The 13,574-nt window shown below is 36.4% G+C and overlaps 1 protein-coding gene across 1 annotated transcript; it reads right to left on the bottom strand.

The window, feature by feature from the left end:
* Positions 1-318: 318 nt before the first annotated feature.
* TMEM156 (transmembrane protein 156) lies at positions 319-11,788 on the bottom strand (the record flags this gene model as incomplete). The annotated part of the gene is made up of 5 exons (XM_009877830.1): positions 11,587-11,788; positions 7,500-7,772; positions 5,771-6,052; positions 3,563-3,670; positions 319-423 (listed from the first exon to the last, which is right to left on the bottom strand). Coding segments are annotated over exons 1-5 (868 nt in total), but the record flags the coding sequence as incomplete, so codon positions are not given.
* Positions 11,789-13,574: the final 1,786 nt, after the last annotated feature.

Genomic DNA, 13,574 nt, shown 5'->3' with positions numbered 1-13,574 from the left:
GAAGCTACTCAAGACAAAAGACGTCAGGAAGGTAATTCCTTTCCTGTGGGATGAAAATAATGAGCTCATAAATATATCTTAGAGATAGCCAGTGCTTTAAAAGCAAGGTGCATAAACTGTACAGTTTTATTGGCAGAATTATTTTCTTATCATATAAAAATTTTTCCACAACGTAAGCCAGATCAAGTTTGCGTAGGATGAAGGTAACTCTGAAACAAACCTGAAGCATCTCATGACCGGAAAGATTTAAGAAGTCTTTCTTGACCTCCTCATGCCTCAAGATTTCTTAGATTTTTATTTTACTTTTATATCACTTACCAGGAAAAGGATGAATTTTAGTAGCCGTTATGGTTCTTTTTGCATGTCTGGAACCCTTTCTTCTTAGAATCGTAGAAACTGCTGCTGCTACTCCATGTTTACAATCTGTCTTAAATAAAATGTGTTATCCTCAGACATAGAATTACATCTAGTACTGATTAGAAGGAAAGCGTCTTCACAAGCAGTTATTCTTAAACTGCTGAAAACCCTCCATGGAAAAAACAGGAATGTTTTGAAATACAGTGATGACAAAAACCAAGGGCCAGATGTTTTACATTTTTCTGAAAGAAAGTTTCTGGAAATCCACTTGTGTTTGCCCCTTTTCTATCCTTGAATGAATTTTGGAAGGTTAGTAAGAAAGTGTATGCTCTGCTACAAATTTGAGCTCACGCTGTCGGCAGCGAAATAGCAAGGCCGGGGCATTCTGGCGGCCTAGGAAGCTGCCAGATTCTTTGCAAGTGTGGGGTGTTCATCCTTGGAAGCAGAGTTTGTGAGCAAGGTACACCACTCAGAGAGAGAAAGCTGGAGCTGAGTTGAACACCTCTGACTGACCCTCAGCACCATAAAATCCTGTGTTTCCGTTTTTTTGCTCTCTTTTAATACTGTGCTCTTGGTGGGGCTATTGCAGATGATTGTGCAGCTGTTGTGGTTAGTCCCGTTCTACAATAGCAGTTTAAGGCTCAGCCACCTTCTGGTAACAGGCTCATTTCAGTTCTACGTAACAGGATTGATTTTTATCTTTTTCGTTTGAGAACACTAGAAAACTTCAGCTTTAAGAAATTCATTAAATTAGCATTGTTTAGGCCATGATCTTTTTAAAAAGAGCCAGTGGAGATCTAATGCACTGAAGCCCTAGGTATGCCCTGTAACACTTCATGACAGCGAAAGCTCTGGAAGTGGTCATAAGACAAAAGTGGAAGGGAAAAGACAAAAGCAATAATTTCTAATATAGCTCCTTTGTCAGGAATCACTTGAAACCTCCACCAAGTTTATTTGGGTATTTTGTTTTATGCAGTGATGAAAATAACTTAATTAACATTTCAGGGAATCTCTGAGTCTGCCTAGGTCTCAAGAGGAAATGATTAATTTCATATTTCTTAACAGCTTTCAGTGGTGCTCAGAAATTAAGAGAAAAACTGCTAACTGAATTATAACTGGAAAAATTCTTAGCAGCTGGTTTAGGCACAGTAATATTGCTAGTAATATTGTCCTGTGTTCTTTGGGCACTACTGAAAAAAGCAGTATGTAGACTTGCAATTAAGTGACATCTTAATATAAACACATAAGGAGTACAACCCTTAAATCTGATTTTAATGTGCTTGAATTTTTAGCAGTAACATACTGATGTTGTTTTTTATAATGTTATATATTATAAATTTAATAAATCCACCATCCCTCCATTAACCAAAAATGTATTCTAGAAGCAAATCAGTAATTAGAGGTCTCAAAAGGGCATCTTTTCCTTCATGCTTGTGTCCATGACAATTTAATAGAAAACTGATTTGATGCTGTGCTCTATGTGTTTAAGAACAAAGGCAGTAAATAATTAATCATCACTACTAATAATTCTCCATTAAAAATAGGATGTTATGACTCAAAGCATAGAAAATCATACTCATGACATTTATAGGTAGCTTTCAAATTACAAATAAACGTCCTTTAAATTAGAGTGTTTAATAGCCCACTTATAAAGACCTAATTTACGCTTTGTGGGATTTTTATATACATAAAATAGGTCTCAGAATTTGGTTTTAGCAATAAATGAAAGACCATATATTTTGACCAGGATAATCTGATAAGGAGTATCTTTAATCATTTGCGCGGGGGGGGGGGGCATAGATTTGCCATTTTGAGCAACTGTTTCACTTATTCATTAAAAATATGTGCATGCAATATTTACATTATGCAAAAACATCACAGAAACATTTTGTGTGTGGGCAGTCTTCTTCCTGCTGTTCAGTTATGATTAAAGCTAGACTCCTATTGCTCTTTCATTACAAAAGTACCCGTGGATACTGTAAGGATGATCAGGGGGATGGATATGGCTTAGCTTTTTTTTATTATCCCTGTGTCCGAGGTCTCCATTTGTCAGCTCTGGACTACAAGAAGCATGGACATCTGCCTGGTAATAGCAACTAAATGCTGCTTGTCCAGAGGCATTCTGCCCACTCGGGGATGACACAGGCAGAAAGTCTCAGGGAATTGCTGTGAAAAACCTCTGAGAGCTATCATCTCAGGTAACAGGTTAAGTAACAGGCTTTTCACACTGGTGAAAGGGAGCATGCTCACTGTACCACCTACCTCTGACTTGGTATGAAAATCAAGAACTAGCAGCTGATGAGCAGTCGATTTTCTGCATTGTTTTTGTGCAGAGGACTTTTATCTTGATTGCTCAAAAGTCTCAAGCTCAGGGTACTCCTACACTTTTATTCTAGCTTTTTTCACTGTATATTGCTAGAAAATACACTCTAAATATGATTGCAGCCTGTATCCCAAGTGAATTGCATAGGCAGAGTCTGTCTTAGCTGATGAAGGCATTCTGTAGAAACAATTGTTTGAATCTCTGAGCTAAGGATAAGTTCTTTCATAGCAAATTTTTAATCACTTGGAACTGTCAATAATGCTGATTCAGAAATCCCAGCAGTTTTTTCTTTGATGAAATAACAGCAAAGAGAGGTGTTAACTGAGCTTAATTCAGCTCTGGGGTTAAGAGGGCACAACCTGGTTGACCTATAGGAGATTACACGACCACTGAATTTACATGAATGGTTTTTAGGACAGACAGCTGAGTGCATATCTATTCATATCTACACAGTAATGTTTCTTGATTGTGACATAGACAAATGATCTTCGGGAAGGAAAGGGTATTTCAATCTGCTTATATTGGTTGGTCTTTGGCACTCCTGTTTAAGACCTTCAACAAGGTTCAATTGTAATTGTTTTATGTACTGGAACAGGTCTGAAACTAGGAGTTCATATCACTAGGGATCACAGGCCATGAAACTTCTGTCAAAAACCTCATATTTCATTCACTGTCAACGAGCTTTGATTTGCATCCAGGTGAGAGGCGATTATACCAATTATCTGAGTGTTTCAGTCCCTCTATAAGAAGCTTTTACCATGTTACAACTGAAATATTGGCTTCCTAATTGCAATAACAATCAACAGCTTTGATACTGTGAATTAATACTTTTTACATTCCGCAGAAATTTAAATTGATGCAGATTAACATTTCGTTACTTACAGTTTTGTTCATTTTCTTGGGCTATTTTGCAGATAACAATTGAAATAGTAAACACGAAAACTACTGGAATCATAGTGAGCCAAATGATCTTCGTCATACACATTGGATCTGTCCATAAAATGCAAAAGAAAGAAAATGAGCCGGGAAATCACTGGCAGAGAAAAGCAGAACATTCAGTCTTTATAGGTTTTTGGACCATGCCTATCCTCCAGATAAAATTTTAAAACAGAAGAGATTATTATGACTTTCTCTTTCAGTCTTCTTTGTTGTTTGAAATTAGGTTTCCTGTCTAGAATCTAGCTTCATTTTCACTTGTATCTATGTCCTCATGTCTGAAATATTTACATGTAGGTAACTGAATGAAAACTTTTCCTATTTGCATAAACTGTTATATGCAGCTCAGCCAAGAAGAAAATGTTGCAAAGATCAACATTTATATTTAAGGTGGAGCAATGGTTATGTATATCCCCTCTTTGCTTGGATGGAGCACAGAAGGAGCAGGATCACTGTCTGACGCTGGCCTGCACTGGCATTCTCAATCTCCTGGTCCGTCTTCATATATGGGACAGGGTGAGATTCTACATATAGCAATTTTCTTATCAAAATTTTCTTATCAAAAACTGAGGAAATGCCACCAACGAGACGCCACTGGGGAGTTCTTTTAACTCAAGCTGCCTTGAGGGAGAACCAGTGTGGGACCAGGCATAGGAGATAGGATACTCTTTCAGACAACAGCTGCTGCAGAAATGCACTTGCATTCCGCAGGGAATTAGTTCAGTTACTAGTACAAGCCAAGACCACAGAAAGGATGTGGGGAACTCTCCTCACTGCTTCTTCAAAAGACCTGTCAAACTTCTTCAGCAGCTGCATGTTAATGCATACCTTAGCATTGTCAAATAATTGTTTAAAAAAACAGCTGTGTTACTGTGACTCATATAAAATCAAATTACAGACTACAGCCAAATCACTGTTTTCCTTCCCTTCACTTAAAATAGTATAATTAGACCAACATCAACTTCCCTTGTGTATCTTCTCCATTGTGAAGACATGAGGTCACTGCCAATAACCCCAAGGCTCTTTGAGGTAAGCACAGCTCATCCCTCCTAATTCAGAACTGAAAATATCTTGTATGGAGTCCTTTAGGCTCCTTTCAGACAGAGGACTCTACTCGTCTTGTAGTGATTTGTAATGACTTGTCTATTAATTTTACCTAGTAAAACCCTGAGCACTTCTTTAGCTTTGTTTTGAAGTAAATAGAAAAATTATATGTAGATAATTTTTATTGTTAATTTGAGATATCTGCTTCCCAGGTGAATCATCGTTAGCAAAGGATGGGTAGCCTATACCTTTGACATAAGTTAACAGGGGAAGTTACGAACTATACTCCTCTCATGGTTAGACCTACTTATTTTAAACAAGCAAACAAACAACAACAAAAAAAAATAAGCTGCCCTCTCTTGCCTAGGATTTTACCTGGATTTATTTAACATAGGTTTAGCCACATCTAGAACACATGTTTTTTTCTCAGCATAAAATGCATTTGCCACACAAACCTAAGTGACTGTAATAATTCAGCAATTCCCGGATGGCAGGCATTGCATATAGACAGGCTGGAAGCCTGGGCTGGGGTCAGGCAATCAGCCAAAACACTCCTGCAGCACAAAGAGAAATTTAAAGAGCTGACAGGCTGTCCTCCGGGAAAACTAAGCCTAGTTCAGCCAAAGATTTTTCTTTTAAGTGCAATGTAGTAAGGCTCTTTAGTAGGATACTGCAGTACAACCTTAAGAAAAGTCAAACCTGTCTCCTGGTTCTTCTGTCACTGAAGTTAATAGGAATTTTTTAATTTTCCTCCAAGACAACAGGATTATGCTGCTATTATCAGGGAGAGGAGAGGAAAAAAGTAATTCCAGTTTTGTCATACATGCAATTTGTGGGTCTGTCACCAAAAAAAAATACAGGCACTTACTTTGTTGTGTCGCTTCTAGGCAAAAAATAAAAGCTGCATCTACACCTGCTTTAAATCAATATAAAGTCTGTCAGTTGCCTACTAAAGATAGTCTTTTACTAAGGGATGAGCAAAATTGTATTCTCTTTTTGTGAAATAATTAAATATTTTCAAATGGGTGCTGAAAGCAGAGAACTCTCTACTGGAGACTTTTTGCAAGATATATATTGTTCCCGATTTTCTCTCTCTCCTTTGTAACTTACATTCCACATAAGACTTCAGTTGCAGTGAAATATTTATACAGTCATTTTGGTCTTCCATCATTGCCACTAGACAGGAATGATTTAGATATTCTTCAGCTGCATTTCTTCCTCCAACTATAGAATTGTTGATGTGGATTTCCAGAAGGTAGTAAGTACTATGCTCTACTTCTTCTTTCTTGGAAACCATAACGAAATTGAAATATTTATAAAAATAAATAGTATCTTCTGTTTTCATTTCAAGTGAGCCTTTTGGTTTTGGAAAATAAAAAACACAACACAAAACTATTATATAATGTGGTAGACACAAAGATGACTCTAAGAACAATAAAATAAGATTTCTGTGTCATTTGCCAAAACATACAGCAAACTTTTGCATTATTAAATATGATAAAATGGACAAAAAGATACCGTGTAAAGTTTTTTTCAGCAGATCTGAAAAGTATTGCTCATCTATACAAAATACATTTCCCCTGCAAATTATAGCCCCTTTTTTACTTTACTACTAGCTTCAGAAATTTTCGGGGTTTTTTCTTTTGTCATCTGTTGTTGAAGGTAACAGATGAAAATCAGGCTATGAAAAAAAAACCCCCTAAGTAAAACCTGTATGATTATAGAGATCTGAAGTGTGCATCTGCTGTCAGTTGCAGCAAGTCCTTATTCACTTCAAACCACACAAGCTGTGAGACCTCCACAGTGTCAACAAGAAACACAGGTAGGTGAGGCACTGTCAAAACAAGTCGTACACTATAACTGAAAACAGCATTTGTCCACAGATTTTTTTGGTTTTTTATTTTCCATACTTGTTAAGAGAGCTCTTTTGTAACAAGAAAATGATGCAGCTGGAAAAGAACTGCGTTTCTTACATTCGGGAACTGGCCCGTTGCCCCTGTTGCTGACAATGTTAGGAAAGCAAAGTTCAGAGGCATCCTCTTCCCCAAAAGTTTCCAAGTGTATATGGCACAGAAGGAATATGCTGCTTTTAGTTGAATTTTCTCCCTCCCCATCCCTAAAGGGACAGGGGTGGGGGTGAGCAAGCAGCTGTGTAGCTTTTGTTCCTGGCGGAGCGGGCTCAAACTCTGACACTTGTGTAGTTGCCATCTGAATAGTTACCGTCTTTGTTTTACTTCTCCAGATACTTGCTCACAACCTGTCTTCTTAGCAATCTACACACAAAGTTCCGCAATGACATTTAAAAGCAAATTCAGGGTGAAAACTGATCGGAAACTACAACTCCTTACAAATAAAGGAAATCATTTAGAAAATTTAGCAAGATTAAAAAAATAAAGATGGGGATGTAAGCCTGTTCATAAAAGTCAGAGGGCAGAAGTCAAATTTGCAACAGAAATATTCCAGGTGGCTGCTGGATGAGGCACTCCTTTCTCACAGCACCCTCTTTCCAGACTACAACAAAGTGCCCTGAAGATAACGACAACCCTCTGCTCATGATTCTGTACAAGATCCTCAAAGAAAAGAAATCAGCATTTTGCTGCTGACATGCTTCACTGTCAGCCGGGAATGAATGTCACTGAGAATCTGGCATGAAACACACGTTTTCTAGCCATGCGAAGACATGCTAAAAAAACATTGTTCATAGATTTGCAAAGACCATAGAGAACCAACAGCATATTATAATTTTAACTACCAAATAAAAACATCTCTTCTATGTTGTAATTAACTAATTTTTTTAATTAGTTAAGTATTAATTAATTATTTCTCTTCCGCTACTTACTTTTTTTAGGTGCTGATCCTTGATGATCGGCATTTACATCTCGCTTGGATTTACACTCTGTATGTTTAGCATGAGACTGTTGTTCCCTCTCGGAGGAGTGGCAAATACATGGAGCATTTTGAAAATTGGAATTATTTACAATGGCCTTCAGTAAAATAGTCTGGTTTTCTCTTTGCCGCACTGATCTTTTGCAAGAATTGTTAAAAGTGCAAAGTGGAAAAGTGGTGTTGTTTGATGAACAGATATCCATGCACGATACAATGACAGTGTTATCTGTAAAAAAAAAAAAAGAAGAGTGCTACATTAGCAAGACAGTCATGTAGGATGCATGGACAAATACCCCCGTGGAAGCATCAGGTAACAGCTTCTTTAACCATCTTATGATGAAACGCACTTTCTTGAGGGTTATGGCAGCACAATGAATGCATCAAGTGAGATAAAACAAGCACAGGGTCTTCCCACAACCTAGGTGCTGGATTTTAATGCTGAGTTGTACAAAATTTCTTGTAATGCTGACTTGTATTTGTGGTGGTATCTAGTCACATTCATGATTCAAAGCTGCTCCGATTTGATTGCACTTGAAAAGAAGATGAAAATACTCATTTTAGAAAGAGAACTTTGCCCTGAAACTGTGCAGTTGCAAGGCACCAGGGCAATTACGTTGTAAAATAGCTATAATCAGAACAAAAATTTTCTTCCCAATGACATTGAAACTACATAGTGAAGATACACAGAAATGCTGCTGAATCCTTTGACCACACCCTTCACATCCTCTTACATTCAGTCAACAAAAAAGAGTCTTAATTATGACCACTGGTTTTGGTATCCATAGTCAAATCTCAGTGTCAAGTTACTGTAGCTAGTGTACATTAATGCAGCTCTGGCAAGTAGAAAAACCCACATAGAATTAATTATTGATGAGTGTTATTTTAGCTATCTTCTACTTTGAAGTAGGGCTTTGTTGTACAAATTGTGCATTTCTACTTCAGCTAACTTTGAACTGTTTTTTCAATACGTAAAAAAAGTTAAGAATAAAATTCTGGGACCCCAACATGAAAAATGTACTTATGAATAAAAATAAGCACTTCCCTGAGTTGATGCAGCACTAGCCTATAGTTTTGTAGCTGAGCTTCCAGTTCTAGTAGTACCCTTGCATATCTGTGAAGAGGATATTTTGCACTTAACTCCCATTATGAGTAATTGGAATAATACATTCATAAATCTTTATGCATAGAGAGAAAAACATGGCCTTTAATTGCTCCAGTGCTCAGCTGCAATCTGACAGCTTCAACAGGCCACCTGTGTTCAGAAACAGTTCAGTGAAGGATGCAGAAATAAAATCCAAAATCCAATGCCAAAGTCAATTATCTTCACTTTACTACCACTGCAACAGAGAGTAGTAAACTCCTTATAAAACATAATAAATTGAAATGTGAAAAAACATATCCCATGCAGGTAAGAAAATAATTAATTTTAATAAAAAAAAAAAGTCAGACAAAATTTAGGGCTTGATCTTTCTGTGAGGCAAAACAAAACATTTTCCCCAAAATGCTTATGATTTGAGCAAGCAACCTGGAGTGGAGCAGGCATAAAACCATCACTAGAAATGTGGAAAGGGTTTTGTGAAATCTGAGTGCAGACAGCCTGAAGAGTTAGGAGGATCACTGAGATGAAACCATGCAAAGTATGTCTAGCAAACTGCTCTATATTCAAAATGCTTCATGTTAGGAAATTCTGGGATTATGAAATTCTTTTGTTAAAGTCTCTATTTACAGGGTATTTCTCCACAGAAAATCCAATTTCATTAAAACAAAATTATTCACAAGCAAGATCTGAATTTGTAAAAAACTTACTTCCCATTAAAAACATCATAAATATTTCATTTTGGATTAGCTTGACTTTTTTTTTCTTTTTTTGATCTGCGGTGTTCTGTTTTGAATCAGTTCAGCAGTATGTAAAATTGCATTTTTTATCATGTCCTTATGGAAATTATAGTCATCACATAATATTGTAGAGATACAAGGCCTGCAGTTCGAGCTGGAGAATACACAATGGATAGATTAAAAGAGATACACTCCATGAAGTAGCTGGACCCAGAGGACAGGACTGGGATTGAGAGCATCAGACTCCAAAATGACAACCTCCTGCTCTAAAGTAATGCAGTTTAAAGGTTCAATGATTTGTAACCAAACAAGCGGGTTGCTCTTCAACTATAAATGAAATCTTTCATTTTAAGCAATGCTAAATCATATTCTTTTGATAAATTTTTAAAGGCTTGGTTTTTTGCAGATTGATTTCTTCTTAAATCTCTGTTTAATGAGAAATTTCCATTTTAATTCTCTCTCTGGAATGAAAATAAATGCTATAACTTCCCCTGGGAAAAAACATCTGAGTTTCACTTCCTTCTCTCTGTATACTTTGCTTGCCTGCCATTTCAGAGGTTATATTTAAAACCTGAAGTACCCACAACATTAATGTCATCTTCGAAAAGCGTGTGGAATCAGGACATCTCTGTCACTTATTTGGGAACCCCTCACAGTGGAAGATACAGTGACTGTGCTTCACACCTCAGAGATTTCCAACAACAACTCTCTGTGGTGAAGCCTCATGGGGTAACCACCAATTCAAAACATCTATCAATCACAGAGACGGAGCATCTGGCAAATTCTGTGCTTTTTAGGTTTGCCGCAAAATCTGAAATAAAACCAGTTTCCAACAGGTTTCCAAGGAACCAGAGACCCTAATTCCTTGTAATTTTCAAAATAAATAGTTCAACATATTTACTTTCTCATGTAATTTGGACATTGTTACACAGTCTGTTGTATAGTCATATAATTTTTAGAACGTCCTAAATACGACAATTATTCTAATTTTCCAAATATAATTCTGTGATGTGTTCTGCTCATGTAATTCACCATCTTCTTTTAGATGCTCTGTGATTAAGATCGCATTTAGGTATTAGAACTGCAGTGACTGTGCTAGTGCAGCATAAAGCATCTCCAATAAGAGCAACCTAGGAAAGTTGTCATGGAAAAATGCCATTACTCTTTGATGTTTGACAGCAAGCTCAATGTTTTCTTCTAGTGATAGTCTTGTCCTTGTTTTATTTGTATAGTCTATGCTAGCAACTATATTGGTTACTTCTGCGCAGAGGTAAAACTTTAATTATTCCAACACCTTAAAGAGACTTATCAATTTCATGATATTTGAAAGTTATGTCAGCTTACCAAGTTTGTTTGTTTATAAACTATAAAAAACTATAAATTATATTCTAGTTACTGTCATGTTCATTCTTTTTGGTTAATGAAAATAGAAATGTAAATACAAGTAACCTAATCTGGATATATTTTAATTTTGTCAAAAAAATATGCTTTATAAATATTTTTTGTGATGCCTGGGAATACACAACATTTGTTAAAGGCTGCTTTTATTCCAACATTTATATATTCAAAAGCTTACTTAGGAATGGATATGACAAAACTATTTTAATATTAATTTATTTATGGATTTCTAAGAAAGCACTGAATGCATAACTTACAAACATGTAATTTGCATTCATCCTAAATCCAGTATCGACCTTTAGGATCACCAGGATGTATTTGACATTTATTCTAAAAGATTTGCTTCATTCAGTTACACCCATTCCGCTCTACTTTTTGTCAGGCTACCACTGCATATCTCCTTCATGGGCAGCATCTCATACAAGATAGTAATTGTACAAAGTTTTATAGGCATTTAAGTATAGAATTTTTTTAAAAAAGTTATTTTTTAAGACATGAGTACTTGCTATGAAAGAATACATGTACTTTAGCTACTGTCCTCATGACGAAAATAGTAAAAGTACAGTTGCATGGACATAGTTATCAAAAGCTTTGCATTGTACGTACATGAATAACAAAGTCCTTTCAAATTATCACATATAATTAACTCTGCTTTTTCAAAATCAATGAAAAAAATCTATATGCTCTGCAAAGTCCAAAGAAGTACAGCATCCTAACCACTGCTTTTAGGAAAGCACGTGTCAACTTTTCAGTTGCAATCAGGCTTTAGAATAAAAAAAAGGCTATTTTAAAAGATGATCACTCACCTTCACGGATTTTGAAAAATTCAGGTAAACATAAAATAAACACGGTAATTATTCCTAGTACTAATCTGAAGAGTTCTGATTTTCTCCAAAGCAAGCACATGTCACTGAAGCACTCCCATCTACCTAGTGCTGCTAACTTCCTTCCTGGTTTAGCTTGTAACTTGGTGAAGATCTTACGCAAAATAACGTCTATTCATTTCCTTTCTCTACAATGACTTTTCTTTTTCCTTCTCGTTATGTTGTAGAAAGCCAGGTTCTGTTCTTATATAGATGAGGATGATTCAAATCAGTACGCTGAAGATAAAATTTATGTACAAGGATGGAAATAAGAGAAAACACATGCATAGAAACTTATTTATTTGGGGTAGTTTTGTTTTAGGAACATCACCCCCTAATGGCCACTCTTATATACCTCCTAAACAGTAAAAGAATCGCCTCTGGGAAGGAATTTTGTTCCCATTTGGTTAAGAAGATTTTTTAAAAATGAGATAGATCTTTGTTATGAGTCAGAACCACATGAATCAGACATGAAGATTTTATTGTTTTATTTATATACATATGCATTGGGGCTTGGGGGAAGATATTTTTACGTAATACAGAATCTTTCAGACTTTAATAGGCTATTAAATTCATTCTTACAACCTAACATTTCTGATTTGGCAAATCAGTGATGTACCAAGTATGATGAATAGAGTGTTAGGTGTTTGTATTATCATTGCTGCTGTATTCTTAAAAGACAACTGATATGTTGCCAATTTGTAGAGCTGTATTAGTTTTCAGTGTATCTGTTACTAATCCTTTACAGCACAAGAAGACTGGATAGAGCCATTACTATTTCTGTGCATTGTAGTCACAGTTTTCCAGCTAAACTTTCCCGTTAAAAAAGCGAAGTCTTCTTTCACTCTAACAACAACCACTATATTCCATAAATTTTTCTTACAGAGGAGACTGCAAAGAACATTTCTGAAATGTTCCAGATAAAAGTACTCTGAATAATGCACACGTAAAACCAAACAATTTGACTCAGATATAGAGTATATACAGTATGAAGGATTTAATTAATTCAGAAAACTCTCTTCTGATGTGGTACTTTTCCCACAACCCATTAAATATTGAGCACTCGCAAAACGAAGCAATGCTGTTGAAGTTAAAATAAGAAATGCCCCATGAATCTGAAATGCCCTTCTTATCATCTAGATGTGTCAGGACATGAGTAAGCCAGGTAGAAGCAAATAGAGTATTCATTTATAGTATTATAGAAAGAGCTATAGTGACTATAAATTTGTTAATTGTATTTTTTAAATGTAGCACTTTTATGCAATGAAACCTAAGCAAAATGAATTGATTTTTTGGCAGTACGGTAAGCCAGAAGTAATAGGATATGCAAAACATAAGTATGAATTCAAAGAGTGAAATACTGCTTAATTTATATTTGTCATCTACTAGCAAATAAGGTCTACTTTATGAGAGACTGCATTACCCTGTACGTAACTTCCGTATTTTCCTGTTTTCAAGGTTGCATGGTGTTCACCTATCCTTTCTGCCCAGAGGGAACAGAGAAAATACTGGAAAAAATTATTACTAGACTTTGTCTAGTAATATATGTATCTCTCTCTTTCTGATACATTCAGACTTCCATGGTTGTTGGTGCCCAAGGTCAGAACAGAAATTGCCCTCTAGCATCACACCCAAGTTCAGCCTGATACAGTAACAGCCTACGGAATACCTGGCTTCCAGACCCTACAGACAAGGTTTCTAATGTCTCGGCAGTGAGCAGATGGGGAATATCTATTTCAGGGCTATTGTGCTGGCACATTTTAGTTTATTCTCTGAGTTCAAGAGGCCCAAATACGATCAGCCCACAGCCCCCGGGGACACCCTAAGCTTTGCGCACGTGTGTGAACCAGCTGAAGCACGTGCGTGTGTGTGGCATGACCCGCCAACTGACCTGAAAAACACGAGTCTTCCTTTGTGGGGCTGCACCTCCC

The sequence above is a fragment of the Apaloderma vittatum genome, unplaced genomic scaffold (assembly GCF_000703405.1).
Source record: "Apaloderma vittatum isolate BGI_N311 unplaced genomic scaffold, ASM70340v1 scaffold34651, whole genome shotgun sequence".
Taxonomy (NCBI): domain Eukaryota; kingdom Metazoa; phylum Chordata; class Aves; order Trogoniformes; family Trogonidae; genus Apaloderma; species Apaloderma vittatum.
The sequence above is the reverse complement of the archived record's forward strand: the minus strand, read 5'-3'. Positions and strand labels throughout refer to the sequence as shown.